Raw genomic sequence first — 25,347 nt, 5'->3', positions numbered from 1 at the left:
TTTAAAATTGGGAGAAGTTTGGGTATTTTTGTTAGATGACATTAAGGGTCAAATATAAGTATGTCTTCAATTCATTGAGAGCTGAACTAGCATGGTGAATATAACACCTTCGTCATTGCTTTGTAGTGCTAATTATGATGATAAAACTTGTTTTATGGAAGCAATAGTTCGCAGTATCGCTTTTTAATATCCACACCATGTAAAGAATGATTCATCATAGGTTCACATCCCAGGTGCACATGTTTTAACATTCTTCTTTGTTCTTTTCCACCTTCAAGGGGTTTCACTCTTGTAATTCCAGAGTAGTTTTAAATCTGTCTCCAGTGTCTCTCTCATTAATTGCACTTTTTTATTAAATCACACTAACACCCACTTAATGTTGCCTGAATACCTGACATATCTCTGACACTTCTTTCTTTATTCTTTTATCCATAGTACAATTAATAGACCCTTTGCTATTTCACTAATTCTAATTAGTGGTCTTAATCTCCGAAAGGATTCCATTTTGTCTGTATTTAGAAATGATTTATCCTTTAATTTGTGTATGCATTTAATTTAATTTCTTTCCCCTTCTAAAGGTTAATGTATGATATTGCTGTATTGTTTCAACCCCCTTTGGACTTCTGCATTGAGACTGTTTGAAACAATGTGGGAAATGTTTTTGGTGGGTGGATTGGAATATGAAGATTTGCCTTTGACATTTAATTTGATTAAATAGTGAAAAGTCTGAGGCATGAGTATATCGGTTTTTGTGCCAGACATATTTAAGGTGTAGGATGAAAGAAGATACATAAGAATGTGTTCTAATTTTAACATCCCTAGACGGAGACCTGGCCTTACAGGGAAGCATTGGGAGCCTGTCCCTGAGTGACCTCACAGCCCATGGAGAATTCTACAGAGAGCGGTTCACTACAAGTGGAGAAGAAGCACTCATCTTCCAGACTTTTAAGTAAAAATATCAGTTTTTCTCATTTGACATTTCGTCATATTTCCTTGCTACTTCAAATTCTTGTTGGCTAAACAATAAAAGTTTAAAAAAATTTTACCTTCTTAGGTAAAATTGATATGATCTAGTTGCAGGGAATCCTGATTTATAGTAAAACTGATCTGTGTTGAAGCAGGCTACTCAGTCTTCATAAACAGATGGTGTGTGATTGAATAATTTTTTTTTAAGATTTTTTTTTTTTTAAGTAATCCTTACACCCAACATGGGCCTCGAACTCACAACCCTGAGATAAGAATCGCAAGCTCCACTGACTGAGCCAGCCAGATGCCCCGAAATAAATATTAAAAAGCCTAGGCTCTCATGCCAGCTTTGCGCTGACTTGTTATATGAACTTAGGCAAGTCACTTAATCTCCATGAATCAGTTTTTCTATCTAAATATTGAAGGGACAAAGATCAGTTTCCATCTAGCTCTCAACGTTCTGGAATGATTTCAGCCTGAAAAAGTTGTTGAAGATGTGAATGTTAAATTATATTACACATTTTTTTTCTGTATAAAGACAATCTATATTAAATCTTTTCAGTTTTAGAATTTAGAAGGCATTTTTAGAGCTATGTAGTTTTTTTTTTAAGATTTTATTTATTTGAGAGAGAGAGAGAGACAGATAGTGACAGAGATAGCAAGAGAGAGCACGACTGGGGAGGAGAGGGAAAAGCAGTCTCCTGCCAAGCAGGGAGCCCGACGTGGGGCTCAATCCCAGGACCCTGGGATCATGACCTGAGCCAAAGGCAGCAGCTTAACCAGCTGAGCCACCCAGGCGCCCCCTAGACCTATGTAGTTTTTAAAGAATGGTTTCTTCAGAAGGCTGAAAGTTTAAAATGGTAGGTTTTCAACATTTTGGGGAGCTGTTAGAAAATAGAGATAACCAGCTCTGCCCCCAAATATTCTGTTCTAGGGGAGTGCTCTTTTTTTTTTTTAACATTTGCTAAAGTGTTTCTAATGTTTAACTAGAGTTGAGAAAAACTATCCCCAAAGATGTCTGAGAATTTTTTTTTCATTTTCAGGGGAAGTATATCCTACTTTACTGAGAATATAGATTGACGTGTTTATATTATTACCTACCACAGTGGTGTAATTCTATGATAAATGAGATAATTAATATAAAAGTCATAGCTATCAGGTTGGCACAAAATAGGTGCTTAAGCAAATGTGAATTTCTTTCCCCTGTGACTATGTCCCATATAATTTATTATTATGATGTCATGTCTTTTAAATTGAAAACCATTCATAAAAGTTTTCTAATTTGTCTTGGAATGTAGATGCTAAACCTCTTTGGCCTACATTTCACTGAAGTAAAAAGAAGACCTCTTTCTGCCTCCAGGAGACCGTTTTCCCCAGAAACATTGGTTGTGTTGCCTACTGGTCTTTACCCATTGTTTCATGGTCTAATTTTTGTTATCTTTCGAGTCCATATTGTTATAATCTTTGAGCAGGAAGAATCACTTTGCCCTAAAGGCAGGGAAAGAGGCCCCGGTGAAAGATGTGAGCCACAGGTGGCTTCTGAGTGAGTTCTGGCATCAAGAGTGAGTCTAGTGCCAGGGCTGCCTACCTGTTCATAGCCGTGGCCATCACCCCAGACTTGGATTTCACATCCTCAGCGAGTTGCCGCAGCTTAGAAAAGGAGTGATTATTGGAGTTTGCTTTGTCAAACCTGATTGCGGGTTGGCATTTCAATAGTTGAAGCTGTTTTCTAGGGGAAGCCCCTAAATGAGCTTGTTTTCTTCCAATACTGACTTATATCTGGCTGCCAAGTCACACTTCTGCGCTTCTTCCCAGATACGGCCGGCCTGACCCTCTGCTCCGGAGAGAACACGACATCCGAGTGAGCCTGCAGATGGCCTCCGTGCAGTATGTGCACACGCAGCGCTTTCAGGCCGAGGTGGTGGCCTTCGTGCAGCACTTCACTCAGCTGCAAGATGTCTTAGGGCGCCAGCGAGCGGCGATCGAGGGCCAGACGGTAGGAGGGCCCATTTCCCTACGTTGCTTTTCCAGTTTGATCAATAGAACTTTTAAGCCTCTAGAGAGAAGTCTGGAAAATTTCACTGCAAAAAGGAAAGGTCTTTAGGTAATTTTATGCTTACTAGTGTCCTCCGGGTAGCCGATTATCTACAGAAGTCTTGTTGTAATTGGAGAGCTTACATTCCCTCTGTCGTGTTTTAATGACCTGTAGGGTTTAGCTTTAGCTTCCTCTAAAGAAGATAAACGAAATTTATGGCTAACACTTAAGACTTCTGGTCCCTTTTAGTACTCTAGTGGAGATACTTCTCTTGGAAAGTGTTTCCAAGGAATATATCAATTATGTAAAGAGAGTTTTTTCCAAATAGATTAGCGGTTCCCAACTTCTTCATTCATGGTTCTCTTAGTGTTTTGGAATTATTTCCATGGCACGTCCTCAGCCAAAAGACACACCTAATGGTCTTTCCATTTAAAAAATAGTAAAGTCTAAACAAGTACGTACACGTCCTAATGACTCAGTAGCTGTTTAAAAAAATAACACATAAGTGAAAGACTAATATTTTTATTTCATTTGTAAATAAATTACTTGCTAGCAGGGATGCAAGTGCCCCTTGGGCACCGTACAGCTTCTCAGACTTGGGACAGGCTGGACACGGCAGCTCTCATTCATTGCCTTACGGCCCTTGCTTTTTATCACAGCAACTGCCAAAGACCCAGTTTCGCGAAGATGTGACATCATTGGAAGGAATGTAGCATGATCTAACATTGAACGTGAACTACCTCAGTCTAGTATGTGCAGTGTCCAACAAATGTGTTTGCCTCAAAAATTTGAAATGTCCTGGCAGCACGCACGTGTGTGGCAGCATCTTGTGGTGTCTTGGCACAGTTTGGGAACCACAGAAAACGTTTACAATGCAGTCCTTTGTAAAACTTATTTATTTTTAAGCTTCATTAGGTAAAAGATTATAATTAAATAAAGAGTTACGGTCTTTATAGTGACAACATTTAAAAAGTCTAACTTTATTTAAATTTTTTGAATATGTTACATATTGATTTAATATAGAATCGAAGTAAAAGGACATTTGGAGAAAAGTCTCCTTCTCAATTACTTTTCCTCAGCCACCCAGTTTCTCTCCCTGGAAATAATCAATGTTACCAGTTTCCTGTATATCTTCGAGAGAATATATATTTTTTTAAAATATAAAAGCACAGGGGTGCCTAGGTGGCTCAGTTGGTTAAGCCTCCGACTCTTGATCTCAGTTCAGGTCTCAGGGTTGTGAGTCCAAGCCCCATCCTGGGCTCCACATTGGGTGTGGAGCCTACTTAGTTTAAAAAAATATATTTATCTGTATACATATAGATATATATCTATATATAAAAGCACAGTCAAATTATAGGGAATGTGGAAAAAAGGATCAGTCTTATCAGTGTCCTAGTACCCCAGGTATATTTTAATTTGTTTTCATTGTTTTTTAAATTTCTCCGTATGCATGTTTCCATGGTTGTAATGATAGAATATGTAACCTTCTTTTTTCTTTTTAGAAACTTTTAAAACAAATTTATTATTTGACACATATAAAAGAATATTGGTAGCATGTCAGTTTCAAAGTATGATAACGAACATTCAGGAAATAAATAAAAATTAAAACATTGCTAATGCTGCTGCACGTGTTCCTTCCCCATCTTATTCCTGTCTCCTTAGTAACTGTTCTCCTGATTTTTGGGTCTTATGGTCCCTTAAAAAAAAGTTCCCGTATAATATCTTATTTCATTTGTTTTGATCTTTATGAAAATGCCATTAAGCTGTGTTTAATGTTCTGTTACTTTTTTTTCATTTTCATTTAGTTAGATACATTCAGGTTGTTACACATGATGGCCTTTCATTTAATTTCACTGTTGTAGTTCATTGCGTGTAGCACAGATTTATCCATTTTCCTGTTGAACATTTGGTTGCTTACCTGTTTTGCTCTTGTGTACTATGTCTCTCTTCGTGCACGTGTGTAAGATTTTCTCTGAGCAGGATTTCTGGGCCACGGGGTATGCATATGTTTATCTTTACAAGATAGTGCCAGATTGTTTTCCCGAAACCATTATACATTCCCATTGGCAATGTATAAAAATTCCTTTTAATTCATATTTGTATGAATTCATATCCTTTAATTCATATCCAACACTCGTTAACCTTTTTATTTTGAGCCAATAATGGTGTAAGATGACATTATTCCACTTATGGTCTACTTATGCCTTTTATTTTTACTTCTTATTTTTAAAATAATTTTTAAAATTTTAATTCCACCTACCTATGCTTTTTAAAAAAAAAAAACATTTAAATCGAGGAATAGCACATAGTACATACAGTAACGTAATGTAAAGTGTGTTAATTTTATGCATACACTTTTGAAAGCCATCATGTTAACCTTTTTTCATAATCTGTTTCCATTTTGCTTTGCATTTTTCATAGTGATCCTAGTTAATAATTGTATAATCCATTAAGTCAGTTTACTTAACCATTTCCTTGTTTTTTTAACATTTAAATTGCTTCCAGTTTTTCATTCTTAGGACTAATGCTTATGTGAATAGCATTGTGTACCTAGTTGTTTTTTTTTTTTCTCCCATTTTTTGTATTATTTTTATAGTATTAAAGCCTGTAAATGACTGTTCGGTCATAGTGATGAACAGTTTCGTGACTCTCAATTTGATACTTTTAATAAATGTTGTCTATTAGAATTATGTACCCTTAAAATGATTATTTTCACCTGTGTGGCTTAAGCAGCAGTGTTACTGTGAGGAATCACTAGGGGTAGGAAGTGAGACAGTGTGCTTTAGTGTGTAATTGGGTTTAATTTCCTGGGTTAAGCAGAAATTAAACAGGTAAGTCTTTGAAGTTTTTGTTATATCAAGTTAGGTAAGACAAGTAGACAGTAAAAGAGTGATCTTCTGTTTTGAACAGTGCTAAGTGTGTGGGCTCCGAAGAAAAGCTGATCTTCTCAAGATCTTTGATCCTAGCTGTTTGAATTACATAGGTTTAAGATTTTGCTTTACTTAGATTTATGGAGAGAGCTAAAGACCTGCTTTTATTTGCTGGTAAAATTGAGGCTATTTTGAAATTTAAATACCTTTCTCCTGGTGACAGGTGGTATCCTCTATCTTTGACTTGTAGCCGGATTTTTATTCCTGTATTTTCCGGTGTCTGTAAATAATGATCGAATAGGACTTGATGTTTCTTTTTAATCTTATTGTTTGAAATTGTAAGAGTATCATGTACCTCGATTAGGCCAAATATGAATTTATTTTTTATCCTAGAAGTGTAATAATGGTTTTCCTGCGTCTTCTGATTTACATGTAGTTTCTTTTATTTGTTAAACTTCTTTATTCACTGAGCAACTGGGAGTGTAGATTTTTGGCGGAGCTAAGATGTGGTATTGCAGTTTCGAAATCTTGGTACAAGAATCTGGAGTCTGGGTGTTGCCGGTATAAGTTGTTTCACCAGCAGTGAGTTATTTTTCTTGCTGTTCTTCTTTTGACTCAGTTATTGGAGGAAAAGGGAGATACAAAAATAAGTATGCTGTACGGTTGCTTAATAATATATTAACGATGCTTTGGAGCTTTCACAATATTATCTCATTTGATCCTTATGACAACCATGTTTGTTCATTTTTGTGAATTATTTAGTGACTGTTCATTGACAAATGATCTGTCATAGAGTTTGCCAAGTGCTAGGAACATAATGGAAAACAAGAAAGACAAGGTCATTGCCTTAATGGAGCTCATGTTTTAGTGAGATGATATAACCCAGGAAAAAAATATAATTAGTTATGATTATAGCCAGTGAGGGAGTGGTGGGCCAGGTGCGTTACTGCCATTTTATCAGCGAGGAAACGGTAATTCTTAGCTCTGCTTGTCTGGAACTCTGGCTAACTCATGATTCAGCTTTTCTCTTAACGGGGAAACATGTAACATGTAACTGCTAAGGTGTGTTAGGAAAGAGCTGTGCAGTATTAGTGTATTAGTTTTGAATCTGCCCCTTAATGCATTGAACTTTATAAAACAGAATTATATGCTATTGGATGATTGCTTCTACGTGCTGAGGTGGGTGGTGTCATTTCATCCTTACAACAGCTCTTGAAGCTAGGGCCTATGATTCCTCCCGTTTTACAGGTAAGAAAAGTGAGACCCAGAGACCTAACAAGTTACCCAGGCTCGCCAAGCTTCTAAGTGGCCAGGGTGGGGATTCCACTCAGGTAGTCAGGCTTCAGAGCTCCCATTCTGAGTGCCTACACTAACCTGCCAAAATGGTAACAGTTTTTATCTCTGGAGGTGAGGTTATGCATGATACCAGATTTCTTCTATTTGTTCGTCTTTCCCTTCTAAGTTTTCTACAGTGGATATGAGTTAATTTGTAAATCTAAAATTTACTCAAAGAACAAAGCAAACAGGCAGTAGTCATGGGTAGACAATACCAACAAATCATCTACTACGGTTAGAAAGTGAAAACGCTATTTATTGTGTTGTAAATTCTCCTGACTTATGTGCTTAACACCAAAGAAAGAAGAGCTTTTTTATATTATAAAGGCTATATTTTTTTAAGTAATAAATGTTTTTTATAGGTAACAAAAAAAATCAATAAAAATATGAGTAAGTAGAAAATTAAGACTGTCTTGTTCTCACTGTTTTATAATCTGTATTTTTCACTGATCAATATATGAGAAACATTATATTAGTGTATTATACTTTTTGTTGCCTTTGTTGTGGTATAATTTGCTCACAGTAAAATTAAGCAATTTTAAGAGTACAGTTCAATGAGTTTTAACAATTGTATAGTGTTATAACCCCAGTCACATCCAGATTTTTAGAACATTTCTGTTATCCACAAAGTTTCCGAGCTTCCATAGGCAAACAGTCTCCTAATCCCTGTGTCCTGGCAGCCATTGGTCTGTTTTCCATCAGAATAGTTTTGCCATTTTTTTCTTTTTCTTTTTTTTTTTTAGAATTTTCTATAAATGAAATCATACATCATAGTTGTGTCTGGCTTTTTTCACTTAGCATTATGCTCTTGAGATCCATCCATATTGTTGCAAGTAGCAGCAGTGTGATTTCTTTTTATTGCCAGGCAGTATTCTATTCATTGAATGTAATACAATTTGTTTATCTATTCACCCATTTAATGTACATTTGGGTAGTTTCAAGTTTTTGGCTATTATGAATAAAACTACTGGGAACATTTTGTGTTGAAGTCTTTGTGTGGATGTACGTTCTCAGTTCTCTTAAGTAAATACCTAAGAGAGGAATTGCTGCGTCATGTGGTAACTGTGTGGTTAACTTTATAAGGAACTGTCTTCAGAATTGTTCTGGCTAGGGGCACCTGCCTGGCTCAGTCGGTAGAGCATGCGACTCTTGATCTCTGCGTTGTGAGTTTGGGCTCCACAGTGGGCATGGGGCCTCCTTTAAAAAAAAAACAAAAATCATTCCAAAAAAAAAAAAAGTTTAAAAAATTGTTTTTGCTATTCTAGATTCTTTGCTTTTTTATGTGGATTTTAGAATCAGCTTGTCAGTTTCTACAATAAAGCCTGCTGAAATTTTGATTGGGATCGTGTTGAATCTGTAGGTCAACTTTTGGAGAATTGACATCTTTGTACTGTTGAGTCTTTTGTTTGAGTGTGGCATATGTCTCCATCTATTTAGGTCTTCAATTTCTCTCAGCAGTGTCTGTAGTTTTGAGTGTACTGGTCTTATGCATCTTTTATTAAATTGATCCCTAGACCTTTTATATTTTTGATGCTTTTGTAAGTGATATTTTAAAAATTTCAATTTCCAATTCTCTGTAGACTGTACCTAGAGATACAATTGAGTTTTATACACTGACCTTGCACCCTGCAACTTTGCTAGATAGACTTACCAGTTCCAGTTACTTTGTGGAGATTCTTTAGGATTTTTTACATAGATGATCATGTTGTCTGTGAATAGAGTTTTACTTTTTCCTTTTCAATCTGTATGCCTTTCATCTCTTTTTCTTCTGTTACTACACTGACTAGGACTTCCAGTGCAATGTTGAATAGAAGGGGTGAGAGCAGACATCCTCACCTTGTTTCCAGTCATGGGGGGAAAGCATTCAGTTATTCTAGGGGTTGGCAAACTATGGCCTGTGAGAATATACACGTACATACACCCATACATAAAGTTTTATTGGAATACGGTCACTTACCTACTGTCTGTGGGTTTTTTTTCAGTTTTCTTGATTTGGTATGGATTTTTGTATCTGTGTTCCTAAGGGATATTAGTTTGTAGTTTTCTTTTCTGGGATAGAAAATAATGCCTTTTCTGGTTTTGGTAATGGGGCAATGCTGTCCTTGTGGAATGAATTGGAAGTGTTTCCTTTTCTAATTTCAGAAGAGTTTGTGTAGAATTGATATTCTTTCTTTCTTTGTATATTCTGGATACAAGCCCTTTGATATATGTGTTGTGAATATTTTCTCCCTGTCTATGGCTTTTTTCCCATTTTCCTGACACTGTTCTTTGAAAAGCAGAAGTTTTCCATTTTGATGAAGTCTAATTTTTTTTCTTTTATGTTTAGTGCTGTTTGTGTTTTGTCAAAGGAATCTTTGTCGACCATTAGGTGGCGAAAATTTTCTATGTCCTCTATTAGAAGTTTTATAATTTTAGATCTCTTATATTTTTTTTAAAAGATTTTATTTATTTATTTGAGAGAGAGAGAATGAGAAGAGCACATGAGAGAGGGGAGGGTCAGAGGGAGAAGCAGACTCCCTGCCGAGCAGGGAGCCCGATGCGGGACTCGATCCCGGGATTCCAGGATCATGACCTGAGCCGAAGGCAGTCGCTTAACCAACTGAGCCACCCAGGCGCCCTAGATCTCTTATATTTTGAGTAAATTATTTTTAAATATTTTTATTTTTTAAAGTAATCTCTACACCCATCGTGGGGCTTGAACTCACAACCCTGAGGTCAAGAGTTGCATGCTCTAGTGCACGCCATCCAGGTGCTCCTTGAGTTAATTTTTGTGTATTTTGTGAAGTGAGGGTTGAGTTGTTTTTTTTCCCATATACATATCTAGACTGTTCATTTCCCATTGTATTATCTTGGCACATCTGTTGAGAAACAATCGACCGTATAGGCATGTATATATTTCTTCACTTTCTGTTCTGTTCCATTGATTTATATTTAATTGTATGCCAATACCATCTTGTCTTAACTACTGCCGCTTTATAGTGTGTCTTGAAATTGAGTAGTATAAGTCCTCCAACTTTGTTGTTTTTCAAAACTTCAGGACCTTTGCTTTTCCATACAAATTTTAGAATCTGCTGGGATTTCAACTGGGATTGCACTGAATCTGTATATCTGGAGAATCAACATCTTAATAATATTGAGTCTTTGGATCCTCGTGTATGATATATCTCTCTATTTAATTAGGTCTTCAGTTTCAGTACTGTGTTATAGTTTTAGGTATACTGGTCTTACACATGTTTTGTTAAATTGATCCCGAGGTATTTGAAATTTTGATGCTATTATAAATGATATCAATTTTTTAAAAAATTTCAATGTCCAATTATTTATTGAAAGTGCGACAAATAGAATTAACTTTCGTATATCAACATGTTGACCTCTTATCCTTCAATCTTGCTGCACTTATTCTAGTTCCTTTCGATTTTTTGGGATTTTCTACATAGGTGATTATGTTGTCTGGGATAAGAGAGTTATATTTTTTCCTTTCCAACCTGTAGGTCTTTTTGCACAGACTAGGACTTCAGCATAATGTTGAATAGAAGTGGTGAGAGGGGTTACCCTTGCCTTGTTCCTTATCTTAGAGGGAAAACCTTCTGAAAATGTGGTGTTAACTGTAAATAGTTTGTGCTTGTGTTTTTTAAGGAATCTCTCCACTTTATCTAAATTGTCAGTTTGTTGGCATGAAGTTGTTCATAAGTTCCCTCATCTTTTTAATATTTGTAAGTTCTGGGGGTGCCCAGATGGCTCAGTCGGTTAAGCTCTGCCTTCGGCTCAGGTCATGATCCCCAGGTCCTGGGATTGAGGCCCCCGAGTTGGGCTCCCTGCTCAGCGGGGAGCCTGCTTCTCCCTTTCCCTCTGCCCCTCCCACTCACTCATGCTCTCTCCCTCTCCCCCCACCCTCACTCAAATGAATAAATAAAACCTTTAAAAAATTCTTTTTGTAAGTTGTGTAGCAATGTCACACACTCCTTCCTGACAGTGGCGGTTTTTGTTTTCTTCCTGTTTTCTTGATTCGTATAGCTAGACGTTTGTCAGTTTATCAGTCTTTTCAAATAATTAACTTATTGAAGCCTGTGTTATGGCCCAGGCGTATTCTCAATGAGTATGCCATGTATACTTGGAAAGAATGTATATTCTGTGGTTGTTGGGTATTGTGTTGTATAAATATTTAATTGATTTTTAAAAATTATCTGTTTTCTAAATAACTGATTTTTGCTTTATACTATTTTTTCCCCTTCTACTTACTTAAATTCATTTTGCTTTTCCTTTTTCTAGCTTCTTACACTTTGATCACTGATTTTTTTTTTTTTTTAAAGATTTTATTTATTTATTTGACAGAGAGAGACACAGCGAGAGAGGGAACACAAGCAGGGGGAGCGGGAGAGGGAGAAGTAGGCTCTCCACAGAGCAGGGAGCCCAATGTGGGACTCGATCCCAGGACCCTGGGACCATGACCTGAGCCGAAGGCAGACGCTTAACGACTGAGCCACCCAGGCGCCCATTGATCACTGATTTTAATCTTTATTCTTTAAGCGTTTAATACTATACTATGCATTTTTCATTAAGTACTGTCTCAAGTGTGTCCCACAAATTTGAATATGCTACATTTTCTTTATCAGTTAGGTCAAAAGATTTTTCTGTTTCCTTTGTGATTTTTTCTTTGACCCTTGGGTTATTAAGTGTGTAGTCTACTTCCCAAATATTTGGGGGTTTTCCATTATCTTGTTATCAATTTCTAGTGTAAGTCCATGGTGCTATTAGAATATACTCTGTGTGATTTTAGTTGTTTTAGAATTATGAATTCATGGAACTTTTGGGAACCGGAAGCTATTTGATTGTAAAATTAGGGCATTGATTGAGCCTCTGAGTTAATTTTTCTTCCTGTTTCAGGTGAGAGATCAAGCCCAGCGCTGTTCACGGGTTCTCCTGGATATTGAGGCGGGTGCTCCTGTTCTCCTTATCCCTGAAAGTTCCAGATCAAATAATCTGATTGTAGCAAATTTGGGGAAGTTGAAGGTCAAGAACAAGTTTCTCTTTGCTGGTTTTCCTGGGACCTTTTCCTTACAAGATAAGGTAAGCAATCAATATCCATTCCCTTTTCGGTCCAACTATTTGAGCGCCAGTTGAAGATTTCGTATGTTGCCAACAAGGTGACTTGTAACTGTTGTTACTTTTGTGGTGTATGCAGCTTGAACAATTTTTTTGACATTTTATTGACATTTCAATTAGCCTTTTAATAGAGATAGTGTAAATTATAACCTTTACCAGTTGTATGCAGACAACCAACAGAACCAACCTTCTGTCTGTATAATGCTTTTCTCACAGGCTGACCTTATAAATGATCAACTTTTTACATGACCTATTTTTTTCAGCAGATGGGATTTGGCCCATGGTTTATCTGAAGCCGTTCATATCTTCATAATAAAATTTTATACAGTATGTGGCTTTACAGTTTAAAACTAATTTAGCACTTATTTATTTCTTATGACAGTGTTTAGAGGTAACTGGGCTGAAGATTATTGCTTTCATTTTACATTCACGTAGTAAATCACAGATTTGGCACCAGAGGTGGTCTCAAGAGCCCCTCCCACCCATTTCTGTAGTCCAGGAGACAAACGTTGCTGGAACTTGGGACCAGGTCTTGTTCTAGGTGTATGTTTTAACAGAGCCTTGCTGGTTTCCATGGGAGCTTTGCAGTATATTTGCTTATTAAGAACAAATTCATTTTAGCTTGTCAGAAAAGCACTTACTGAAATTCCCAGGTAGTTATGCCCATCTTTAGTCTAAAAGCTAATAACATAGGGAGAGAGCCTTTGAAGGAGGAGGTACAGAAGATTTCATTATGAGCTCTTATGACTGGCAATAATAGCAGTAAATAGCCAACATTTGTTGGATGCTTCTTATATATTAGCCAGTGCTAAGTTCTTTACATATTTGTCCATTTTTTTTTCTCCTTAGCAACCTAAGGGGGTATCTGGTTTTATTAACCCCATTTTTCTTTCTTTCTTTTTTTTTTTTTTTAAAGATTTTATTTATTTATTTGAGAGAGAGAATGAGAGACAGTATGAGAGGGAAGAGGGTCAGAGGGAGAAGCAGACCCCCTGCTGAGCAGGGAGCCCGATGTGGGACCCGATCCCGGGACTCCAGGATCATGACCTGAGCCGAAGGCAGTCGCTTAACCAACTGAGCCACCCAGGCGCCCTAACCCCATTTTTTGAGCTAAAGATATTGAGACTTAGATAGGGTAGGTCATTTCTTTTGGATAATACAGCTAGTCCCAGTACAGCATGGGCCTCAGACTTGGTGTGTCTGCCTTCCATACACTCTTAACTGTGATACGCCTTCACCTCCCACTATTATGGTTAGGCCTGTGTCGGGAGAGTTAACTGGGGAAGGCGGTCCCTGTGATGTGCCTTACAGGCCCTGGCCTGCATCGCTATAACTCTTTTGAATTTTCTAAAGGGTGTGGCTGAGTTCATGAAAATAATTTCGAGGGAAGAACTCCAAAGATGATCACAGAAAAGATATAAATTTGAGCAGTTACTGTTTGCCTCTCTAGGTGTAGAAAGAAAAGAAAATGAAAAAGTGTGAGTAGGGTGCTAGTTCTTACCAGGACTTTGCCAAGGACCTCAGCTTGGTTCAGAAAGTAACAGGAGACTCTCTTTGTTGGTAATGCCTAAACTCAAATAATTTTGTTTTCAAATTACTGTCTCCATATTTTTCTTCATTTGTTTTACTTCTCACTCATCCATTTACTCACTCTTACTAAGCTACACATCCTGAGCTGAAAATATTTGATTCAGCGAGTGGGAGCGGGTAGAGTAAGAAGGGTGCAGACAGACAGCAAGAACGTGGCAGCCATGTTTGTGTGTCATAACCTTGCCAGAGCGAGGGTGTTTGGACGAGGGGTTGAGGGGTGGGTTGTCCATATGTCACCCCAATTGTAGTCACTCAGAGAAACCAGATGCAGTGATGAGAGCAGAGGGTGACGCCAGAGCAGCAGTGCTCAGCGTTGGAGGGCGGAGCGCCACCACGTTTACCGCACAGCTTCGTAGACGGGCCTTCAGGCAGAGCTGATGGAGAACTCGCGTGTTGACCTCACTGTAGGAAGACCTCCTGTGGGAATGATAGGCCTTCCCTGCCTTGATAGGGAGATGTAGGCTGCCACTTAGGTATGGTTTTTAAGAGAGTAAAAGTAAAATCAGTCTCTACTGGTCTTTCACAGCAGGCCTAGTAGAGTACTGGTAACCTGGGTCTTTATGAAGAAAGTCTGTTTTCACAGTTGCGAGAGAAGCATTTTACGTTCACTGACCAGAGTCTTAAAGAACATAAAAGAAAGATCCATGTGTGAAAAGGAAGATTGGTACCTGCTTCTAAAAGTTCTCGCTTCTAAAATTTTCTTAGTGTGAGGTATTTGTAGTTAAAATGACTGGATTTTTTAAAAAAGATTTTATTTATTTATTTGAGAGCACATGAGCTGGGGGGAAGGGTGGCAGAAGGAGACGGAGAAGCAGGCTCCCCGCCGAGCCGGGAGCCCGGTGCGGGGCTCGATCCCAGGACCCCGGGATCATGACCTGAGCCGAAGGCAGCCGCTTAACAGACTGAGCCACCCAGGCGCCCCTTTTGGTTTTTTTTTTTTTTAAGATTATTTGTTTGACAGAGAGAGACCACAAGCAGGGGGATAAGCAGGCAGAGGGAGAGGAAGAAGCAGGCTCCCCGCTGAGCAGGGAGCCCGATGCAGGGCTGGATCCCAGGACCCCGGGATCATGACCTGAGCCGAAGGCAGCCGCCCAACCGCCTGAGCCACCCAGGCGCCCCAACATGACTAGATATTAAGCAAATGTATCAGAACTTGGTGTTTGCACATGAAGGTTGCCCTCACTGTCACCTGGGGACACTTTGTTCCAACATCTTGTTCCAGCTCTCCTGCCATCACTGCCCAAGGGAGAGTTGGATCCCTTCTTTGGAGTGGTCTTTGGAGCCGACAGTAAGTTCTTCAGGATATCTGTGTTTGTGGTAAATCTTTGTTTTGAGGACTAAATTTTTTAGGAAGAAAGCAGCTAGAACCAGAATAGGTGATCAGGTTGAATAATACCATTTTTGTTCCTCTGCCCTTCCTAAAAAGGCAAAGGACTGATGTTCTCTATCGGTTTTATCTGTATATGGGCTCAGGAGCTAACTCAGATGTTAGCCTCTAAGAATTGCCAAAATATTGGAAGAAATTTTTGCACATGAGTTTCTGTTTTGTTAAATAAGCCAAATAACAGCACATAGTTTGTGGCATTTTAATGAAAGACTTTTCCTGTATTTGTTTTTGAGGATTTGATTTTAAGCGGCAGTGTGTACACGGCTCGCTCTTTCTTCAAGGTATAATACACTTTTTGCCTCCTGGTTATTCTGAAAAACCTTATGGGATTCAGCAGTCAATTCACATTCATATACTTTAAAAAGAAAACTTTGAAAAACTAACTCTTTACCACATTACTTGGGAAAGCCTGCTTGTCACCTTTTTGTCCCTTTGATGAGTCACTTCCCTCCTGTGTAGAGAAGGCCTTCCTAAGGACCATAAAGGGAACTTCTTTTGGTTTTTTGGCTTTAGGCAGTAATATCTTGATGATCTGATTTCCTTAAATCCTAGAAAAACTTTTATCTTGTTACATGCCAGTGATTGTTCTGTAGAATTCCATAAGGGCTGCTTGGAGTGTGTCGCTTGGTGAAGTCTTTGTGATCAGATAAACCTATCTGTGGCGCTCACATCTCCACAGGCACAGTCAAGCTCAGTTGGTCTAGATGAAGTGAAGAATTACTTTCTTCACCAAAAATCACTTTGCATTTACATTTTCCCTTTAATGTATTTGCATGTGTGAGGTTTGTGTGGTGTGCATTCCAGTGGTTAAAGAACAGGAGATAATCCTGAAATCAAAGCTCACAGAGGGGTTATTTGCCTTTGAGTTCCCCAACTCCAGTGTGTTTGGGATTGTTTTACACAAATCCATGTCTTAATGAGTGCAGGCTTGGATTTTTTACATATGCTTTTCCTTTCATTCTTCTCAACCACAACTCGAGCTTAAACCGTAATTTCTAAGTCAACCTATCAAAAGCTTTGAGTTAATCTCCTCAAGCCATTGATTTATTTAAACCAACTACAGAGAGGATGTAGAGATGAATCAAGTCAAAGAGCAACAACTACTCTCTAGAGTTTAAATAAACTAAGCAAGGGGGAAGGTTTTTAATGTCGAAATAGTTAAATAAGAGCATTTACCTAGCAATTTGCCTTCCAAAAAAAAAAAAATGTGGGAAGTAAGAACTGTTTTCTGGTGCGTTTTTTTTTTTTTTTCACCATTACTTGTAAATCACTGTACCTCAGATAACTGGGAAGGAGAACAGTGTTACCATCTCCTTTTCAAATGCTGAGATGAGTAAACACATAGGGCAATATGGGCAGGAAACCTGTTCTTCCTCTCCCCTCCAACATCCCTGTGAAGGCGGGTCGATGGTGGTGAAGCCCTGCAGATAGGTAGCGTGGAGGCTTGGGTCGAGTTTAAAAGTCAGTTATGGAATCATTCGGGTGAAGAAGATTTCCCCTGTTAGCAATGAACTGACGGTGCTAAGTATGTAAGAAAAGCGTGTAGTGTTTTCAGTAGAATTACAGAATTTATGTTACTCCGTATTTGCCCTTAATTTTTATGCCCTTGAACAGAAACATAATAGGAATGGCCAGCCTCCTATGTTTTCCATTTTGTTTTCATTTGCACAGTTACTGAAAGAGATAAGAAATGTAAGCCCAAAGGAGTGACTTCTAGAAGTGCAGACACGCAACCATGGCTTCATTCCATTGGAACCATATTGCGGTAGATACATTCTCTTAGAATAATAAGCCCCTCCCCTTCAGCAGAGCAACAACACATATGATAGGGCCGAGAGGTCTGCTTTCACTGTGTTTGACCTAGACTAAACCAACAGTTAGCATCTTAAGCCAACAGATAATATATTCCTGCAAGATTCCTGTAGTTTTCAATAAGTGTTGAATTATAAGTAACATCTCTGCAAATAATTACATGTGACAGGAAATGTCATGACCCTGTTACCCTTTTGTTTATGGGATTTGGGGGGCTTGGGAAGTGCCAAGTGTCACAGAATCTTTGAAGAGCCCAGGAACTAGGATAGGACTTTCAGGAGAGTAAAGATGCAGTCACCCCCCATTCCTGCCTTCTAGTTTTACTTTATTTCTTCCCAGGAATCTGTGCCTTCAGCATCCCCAACGGATACCCCCAAACACAGTATGAGGAAAATGACGAGCACGGAGGACCCAAAGGGGATGCATTCCGAGGGGCTGTTCATGATGCCTCCTGCTGGGATGAGCCTAGGCGGCCTGAGGAGTGAGTCCGTGCTGAGTACCTCGACCAAGCAGCAAGGGCAACAAGTCACGCCCTCCGCCAGCCAGGTTTCCAGTAGTCCAGGTAAAAAAGGAGAAAGGAGCCGCATGAGTGGGGAGTTCATGAGACTGGCAGGTGCCTCAGGGGGATGCATCAGAGTGGTAGCGGGTCTTTAGTGATAAGCGGATTTTGATATTGCTTTAGAAAGCTTAAGAATCTTAGGATGTAGATTTTAGCAGTGAGTGACTTCTAAAATACAGTTAAATTAGCAAGACAGTGTGAATAAAGGGATTTAGATGGTCTCTTAGGACTTTTTCCTTTAGGTCAAGGTAGTTGCCACAAGATGGTGATAGTACAACTAGAATGATTCCTGCATCCTTAGATACATCTTTGCAAGTCACTGTCAAGACACTGTTTTCTACTTAATTATTATTCTATTTAATTCTAAAAAAACAAAGAACTCTTAAAAGATATTAATGTGAATTAGGTAACAACAGAGATACTGTGAGTAACAATTTTGCAAAGACAGGAGCCATCCAGTTATTGGTGTTCTTCTCTAGAATTTAAGAATTAGTCATTCCAGATGAGAGCCTGATTTTGGCCTTTTGGGTTTTTTTTTCAAATTAAATTAAATTGAATTCAATTTTTTGTTTTAATTCTTGTATGCTAACATAGAGTGTTATATTAGTTTCAGGTGTACAATACAGTGATTCAACACTTCTTAATCACCCTGTGCTCATCATGACAAGTGCTCTCCTTCATCCCCATCACCCATTTCACCCATCCCCCTACCACCTCCCTTCTGATAACCATCAGTTCTCTATAGTTAAGAGTCTGGTTCTTGGCTTGTCTCTCTCTCTCTCCCTCCCCACCCCGTTTTTTCTTTGCTTGTTTGTTTTGTTTCTTAAATTCCACATAGGAATGAGATCATATGGTATTTCCTTTCTCTGATTGACTTATTTCACTTAGCATAATACTCTAGCTCCATCTATGTTGTTGTAAATGGCAGGATTTCATTCTTTTTTATGGCTGAGTAATGTTCTATTGTGTGTGTGTGTGTATCACCTCTTTTTTTTTTTAAGATTTTATTTATTTTTGTATGCGTGAGAGAGAGAGAGAGACAGAGAGAGTGCACAAGCAGGGGGAGTGGCAGAGGGAAGGGAGAAACAGATTCCCCACTGAGCAGGGAGCCCGACACGGGGCTCCATCCTAGGACCCTGGGTTCATGACCTGAGCTGAAAGCAGACGCTTAACCGACTGAGCCACCCAGGAGCCCTATATACCACCTCTTTATCCATTCATCACTTGATGGATACTTGGACTGCTATCATAATTTGGCTATTGCAAATACTGCTATAAACATTAGGCGCATGTATCCCTTTGAATTAGTGTTTTTGTATTTGGGAGTAAATACCCAGTAGCGTGATTACTGGATCATGGAGTAGTTCTATTTTTAATTTTTTGAGGAACCTCCATACTGGTTCCTGAGTGGCTGCACCAGTTCGCATTCCCACCGGCAGTGCAAGAGGGTTCCCCTTTCTCCAAATCCTCGTCAACACCTGTTGTTTCCTGTGTTGTTGATTTTAACCATTCTGACATGCATGAGGTAATAGTTCATTGTAGTTTTGATTTACATTTCCCTGATGATGAGTGATGGTAGCATCTTTTCATGTGTCTGTTGGCCATCTGGATATCTTCTTTGGGGAAGTGTCTCTTGATGTCTTCTGCCCATCCTTAAATTGGATTATTTGGGTTTTGTTGAGTTGTATAAGTTTTTATACTAACCCTTTATCAGATATGTCATTTGCAATATATTCTCCCATTCAGTAGGTTGCCTTTTAGTTTTGTTCTTTCCTTTGCTGTGCAGAAGCTTTTTATTTTGATGTAGTCTAGCCTTTTTGTTTTGTTTTTAAATTTATTTTTATTTTTTAATCTTTTTTTATTTAATTTATTTAAGCAGGCTCTGTGCCCAGTGCGGAGCTCAACTTGGGGCTTGATCTTATGACCCTGAGATCATGACCTGAGCTGAAATCAAGAGTCGGACACTTAACCGACTGAGCCACCCAGGCGCCCCTATTTTTATTTTTTAATTTAAGTTATCTCTACACCCATCATGGGGCTTGAACTCAGGACCCCAAGATCAAGAGTTGCATGCTCCTCCCACTGAGCCAACCAGGCGCCCCTGGCCTTTTGGTTTTTAAATGTATTCTGGGTAGGTGATGGATAGGATAAATTAGAGAGGGAAACAGAATGTGATTCGCCACAAAAATCTGTCCAGTGTGATAAGGCTTTGAGAGATGTAGGACACTCACTGAGAAGGCTGTTGCCTGTCTTTTGTTCTATGCAAGGACTAATGGTACTAGGTACTACTCCCTGTAGTCCCTTGTGGTCCTGGAGGTGACAGGAAAGTGGCTTTTGGTTGGATTGATGATTAAATGAGATTATCCTAATCATCATCACAGTGCTGGTTGTTGAACACTTACTGTGTGCCCGATATCATGGCATGTTGTTCCATAAATCATTGCATTTGACCCCGTAGCACTCCTATAGAGTTTTATTTTTATCCTCATCTTACACACGAAGAGACAAAGACTTAGAGAGATGAAGTAGCTTAACTTGCCCTGGGTTGTGCAGATAGTAAGTGGCAGAGTTGGACTATGAACTTACGCAGTTTGACCTCAGAGTCCGAATCCTTAACTAAGTGACGCTGTCTACCCAGTCTCTATACATAATGTGCATGGAGTGTGGAGGGGGTGCGCACACAGTGCCACCTGACGCTTGTTACCTTCTGCCATTGCTGTGAGGACAGTGATGAGTAGGAGGAAGGCCAGCCTTCTGCATAGGCGGATGCCTATGAGAAATGATTTGGGATGTTGTAGAGATCGACGGAAAGATCTCTCTCCAAAAGTATTTCTCTTTCCAGTTTGCTGTTTGTTTCTGGAATTTCTTTGTTTGTGATTAAGATGGGATTAAAGCAGTGGTTTTCAAACTGCTCTGTGTATCCTTAGGGTTCCATGATGACCCTAGGGAATCTCTGAAACCCTTTACCCCCTCCCCCACCCCCTTCTACCAGATCAGTTCCACTTTTGTCTCTTCCACGTATTTATCAAAATAGTAAAAAATAAAGAACTGCTGTATTTATTTATTTATTTATTTATTTTGTGTGTGTATGTGTTTTAATGTGCATTTATTTGATGACTAATGAGGTTGGATATATTTTCATATACATACTGGGATGATTTTCTTTTTGTAGTAAATTGCCTATCACATTCCTTGCCAATTTTCCTACTCACGTATTCTTTTCTTACAGATTTTCAAATCTTTATAAAGTGGGGCTGTTTCCCTAATATCTGTCAAATATATTGCAATTTTTTTCCAGTTTCTCCTTTGCCCTTTTTGTTCATGATGTCTTGTAGAACTCTTTAATTTCCATATAGCTAGATCCATTGTTACTTTATTTTGTGTGTTCAGCTTCTGATAACACACTCAGGAACACCTTCCCCATGTTTTATCATCCCATGGGACAAATACCCTTAATTATTTTTTAAAATAACTCAGAATTATTTTGTTAAGTTCCCCCCCCCCACACACATACCTCAAAATTCCCTTTTGGGATTTTGATTGGGATTATATTAAATAAATAGATTAATTTGGTGGAGAATTTATAAATTTACAATTTTATATTAGACTATAAGCTTCATGAGGGTAAAGGTATTTGTATGTTCTGTTCACTACTGTATCCTAGAATAATGTCCTGGACTTAGAAAAGTAACTGGTGCAGAGTAGGTGTTTTAAAAATATTTGCACAAATGACTTTTCAGTCTGAAGAACTGACATGGGTAGTACGGGGTGAATGCTGATGTTATAATTTGACTCTGCCCCTCTGCGTAGGGGATGAGAGAGGTGCCAAGCAGGCCCCTAAATGTGGACACAGTGAGATGTCCTAGGAAAGATGAAATGGGGCAGGAGGAAAGAACAGAGAGGACCCAGCTGAGATCAAGAGGGGAGGGTGATGCTGTTCAGATAGCGAAGGGCTTGGCAATTTTGGGGAGACAAAGGCCAGTGAGCCTGAGGCTTCAGGAGCAGGGGGCAGAATGGCTTGAGATGAAGTTGGAAAAGTAGGCAGTGGGCTTATGCAGGGTTTTATAAGGATTTAGGGGGAGTTTTACAGAAACAACTTTGGATTAAGCATAATCATTAAAGTGTAGGAGGAAGAGAATGTTATGGTCTCATTTATTTTTTTAAGGATTACTCAGGTATTTTGCGGGCAGAATGGTTTTGTGAGGGCCAGAGGGAATGGCGTAGGTATATGGGAGGGGAGTTTCTGGGGGGCCAGGCAGAATGATGGTGGTTTGGATGAGATTGCTGGTAGCGGAAATGATTACATATTTGTTTGAGAAAAGAATTTCGGTGCTGGAAAACTTTGTAAGCCTCTGGGTTGCGTCCTCTCTACATGAGAGCCCTGTAGGATATCCTTGGGAGGGATGGCTGTCCAATCATGTCAGTCATAAATCCTTCAGGCTCAGCTCGTGTCTCAGGACAGCAGCATGTGTGTGACACGGAGGGGGAGCAGATGGGAAGTGTCTAGCGCAGGGAGCGTGACATAGGGAGGCCGTGGTGCCAGAGTGGAGACTTTTGGACACTCAGGTTTTTGAAGTGGATGGTTCTGAACATTTTCCAAAGACAGGATGAACTTTGTTTAGCTTTTTAGTTTTGTTCAGAGCGGGTCCTTTCTGGGTCTTACTTTCTTCATTCTCTCTCTTTCCGTGGGTCCATGTAGAAGACCACGTCTGCCTGCTGGACTGCATTGTCGTGGACCTACAAGACATGGACATCTTTGCTGCCGAGAGACACCCACGAGAGTATTCTAAGGCCTCAGACGACAGCAGTGGAGATCTGGTATTCCCTTCCTATTTTGTGCGGCAGACGGGAGGGAGTCTCCTCACTGAGCCTTGTCGGCTGAAATTGCAGGTGGAAAGGAATTTGGACAAGTGAGTGGTTTACATCTGGATAATAGTCTATCATAGGTAGAATCTTAATCACTTGGAAATCAGTGCTGTGAAGGTAAGTCTGGGAGAGAATAGGTGGTTTTCACTTATTTCTTCTATGTAGCAAATGTTTATTGAGTCCCAGCTGGGTACTAGATGTGAGGGCTACTGTGATGGGAAGGAAAACCTGTCTTTATGGAGCTTATGTTGTGTTGATATAGGGCTATAAGAAGGCAAATTAGAAGGTGATTCTAATTTAGAGTTTGACTCAGTGTTATAAACTGTGTTAGGGGATTGCCCCTGGGGCCTTGGAAACAAAGACGAAGGGGCATGAATGTAGCATGGCTTTTGGTGGACGTAGGGAGGTGGTGATGGCAGGGAGAGTATTTTGGAAGAGGTGACATTTGGATTATATGTTCCAAGCACAATAGATTCTGGACCTGGTGTTGCTACTTACCCTGGAGCTCCATTTAATCAGAATAACTGTTGAGATGCAGTTCTGCCCATTTTGCTCCATTAAGCAATCTGAAAGTACTCCATAAAGGCTAATGAGCTGACTCTAATTTACCTTTTCATTGGCCTCAAACACAGGGTACTCATTTCTGCAGATTAGAGCATTGCTTCAGTTGTCATTACTTCCATGGGATCGTCCGGGAAACGTCTTGAATATAAATGTTCCCAGACCCGACCTGAGACCAGCAGAACCTGAGTCTCAGGGCCGAGCCTCAGTACACGTGAGCAAGGTCCCCTGGTGGTGCTCATGCTGGCCTGGTCGACGCGCACGGCTGGGAGCTGCTGCACCCCGGGCACGATTGCCCCTCTGTTTGGGGCATTCATTTTGGAGAAAGCAGCAACGCTTGCATTTCAACTACAGGCAAAGACGGGGCGTTGCTGTCAAGTAATGGAAGATGTTCTTGTTTGCCGCATTTTGGCAAGCAGGCTCGTTACTTGTGGGGAGTGTGATTTTAATCCGTCTTTGGCCACTCCCTTCGTGGTTCTTGGGTTTGGGCGAGCCATTTAATGCCATTTTTTGTTTCTCTCTGGATTAACGGCACCATGTAGCTGCTCTCTCTGGGATTTTTGCATTTCATTCTTACTTGTTACTTGCGTGCTCCCTGGCTGGCGCTCAGTTACGCTTGGCATGGGCTCTCTCTGGTTTTACTGGCCTAGCAGTCTTAGGAGGAGCTTCATTATTTAGAAATAGAACACTTTGTTTTCTTTTCAAGTAATGCTTTCCCCCCAAAAAATGTGCTTTGTTACTCTGATTATGTAAATTTGACCCTCTTCCCTTCCATCAGTGTTTATGTGCAGGTGATTATACTGTTAGCCCCAATAAGGTGGTGGTAACTCAGTACGAGATACCCTCTCAGCTGCTTGCACCACAGGAACAGGAAGCTGAGAGGGCGCCGGGTAGTCCTCTCCAGCTTTTTGTGTGGCTTGCATCACTGTTCTTTCTTTACTTGATCATGTATAGGTTTTTCTCTGCAAAGTAATTTTTTACATTCCTCTACTTTCAAACCCCGTCCTCTACTTTACATACGCAGACCATGCTGTCTGCAGGATCCATGGTGCCCACTTCTCCCCGGGAGGGTCGGGGAAAAGCTCTTCAGTGTGGGGACGAGGTATACTAACCCCTGACCCGGGCATCTCAACCCTCCTCCTGCCCATCTCAGCAGAGACAAGTCATGGATTCGGACTTTATCCTGAAGTCCCGTTTAGGTTCGGGATGAAACTCTGGTGTTCGCCTTTAGTTATCATGAAAGCTGAAGAGTTAAATGAAGAGACTGCCATTTCTTTATTGCCTCCCCAACTGTAATCTTTAAGCTCTTCCTGGATCTCATGAGATTTTTCCTTCTTAGTAGTTACTTAGCTAACTCAGATTTGGGGACCTTATAAATGCCTATTTTAAGAGAAAAGGGGCTTTTTGTAGCTGAAGCAGGACACTCAGTTGTGCTCATGTGCTTCCTTTGGAGCCAGATGAAATTTTTATTGTTGGAATTTGGAAATGAACTGATGGATAATGCAGGCGGGTGCCTTTTAGCTCTTTCTTACGTTTGGGTGTGAGCTTTGTCAGTGTTAAGTTGCTGCTTTGTTTGCCAGAGTGACCTTTTTTCCTTTCCTCAGAGAAATAAGTCACACTGTGCCAGACATATCTATCCATGGCAACCTCTCCTCAGTCCACTGCTCCCTGGATTTGTACAAATACAAGCTGATCCGCGGCTTATTGGAGAACAACCTCGGAGAGCCCATAGAGGAATTTATGCGGCCTTACGATTTACAAGACCCAAGAATTCACGTGAGTGAGACCTCGTGCTGTCCCATAACCCTTAACTCTTGCAGGCCTAGCTGATGGCCACCTCGTGCGTGGATCCCTCCAGCTCACCTGCAGAGAGAAGTGGAACAAGCAGATTATTGTCTTGACATATTAACCCCCTTTTCAGATTGGCATTTTCCTCTTGCAGACCGTTCTCAGTGGAGAAGTGTACACGTGCATGTGCTTCCTCATCGATATGGTGAATGTAAGTCTGGAGCTGAAAGATCCAAAAGGAAAAGAAAGTACTGGGTCCTTAGCCAGGTACGACTCTCATGGTACTGGTTTATGCCTTGTGACCGGCCTGGTGTAACAGTGTTGCAAACAGTACACGTTTCACTTCAGGGGAATTCGCTTTGGCCTAGAGCAGAGGTTGCAGAACGGAGGTTCGCTTCCGCGCCTGGAGGTGGTCTGCACAGGGCTTTTTGGTTGGTCTACGTGGTGCTTGTTCAAAGTTTAAATTCACTGCTTT

General features: G+C 39.9%; 1 protein-coding gene across 7 annotated transcripts in view; it reads left to right on the top strand.

Moving 5' to 3' along the window:
* VPS13D (vacuolar protein sorting 13 homolog D) overlaps positions 1-25,347 on the top strand; it is a 246,078-nt gene that overhangs the window by 43,138 nt on the left and 177,593 nt on the right. For all 7 annotated transcript variants that reach the window (XM_045898674.3, XM_045898673.3, XM_045898671.3 and 4 more), the window contains 7 exons: positions 823-949; positions 2,782-2,962; positions 12,091-12,273; positions 17,438-17,660; positions 22,357-22,567; positions 24,689-24,860; positions 25,027-25,139. In XM_045898674.3, the coding sequence (XP_045754630.1) occupies positions 823-949; positions 2,782-2,962; positions 12,091-12,273; positions 17,438-17,660; positions 22,357-22,567; positions 24,689-24,860; positions 25,027-25,139 (1,210 nt within the window). The remainder of the gene's footprint in view (positions 1-822; positions 950-2,781; positions 2,963-12,090; positions 12,274-17,437; positions 17,661-22,356; positions 22,568-24,688; positions 24,861-25,026; positions 25,140-25,347) is intronic.

Source organism: Mirounga angustirostris, unplaced genomic scaffold (assembly GCF_029215605.1).
Source record: "Mirounga angustirostris isolate CCGP_5_RB_7025 unplaced genomic scaffold, mMirAng1.0.hap1 SCAF_4, whole genome shotgun sequence".
NCBI classification, from domain to species: domain Eukaryota; kingdom Metazoa; phylum Chordata; class Mammalia; order Carnivora; family Phocidae; genus Mirounga; species Mirounga angustirostris.
Note: the sequence above shows the minus strand (reverse complement) of the source record. Positions and strands in the feature narration are given on the sequence as shown.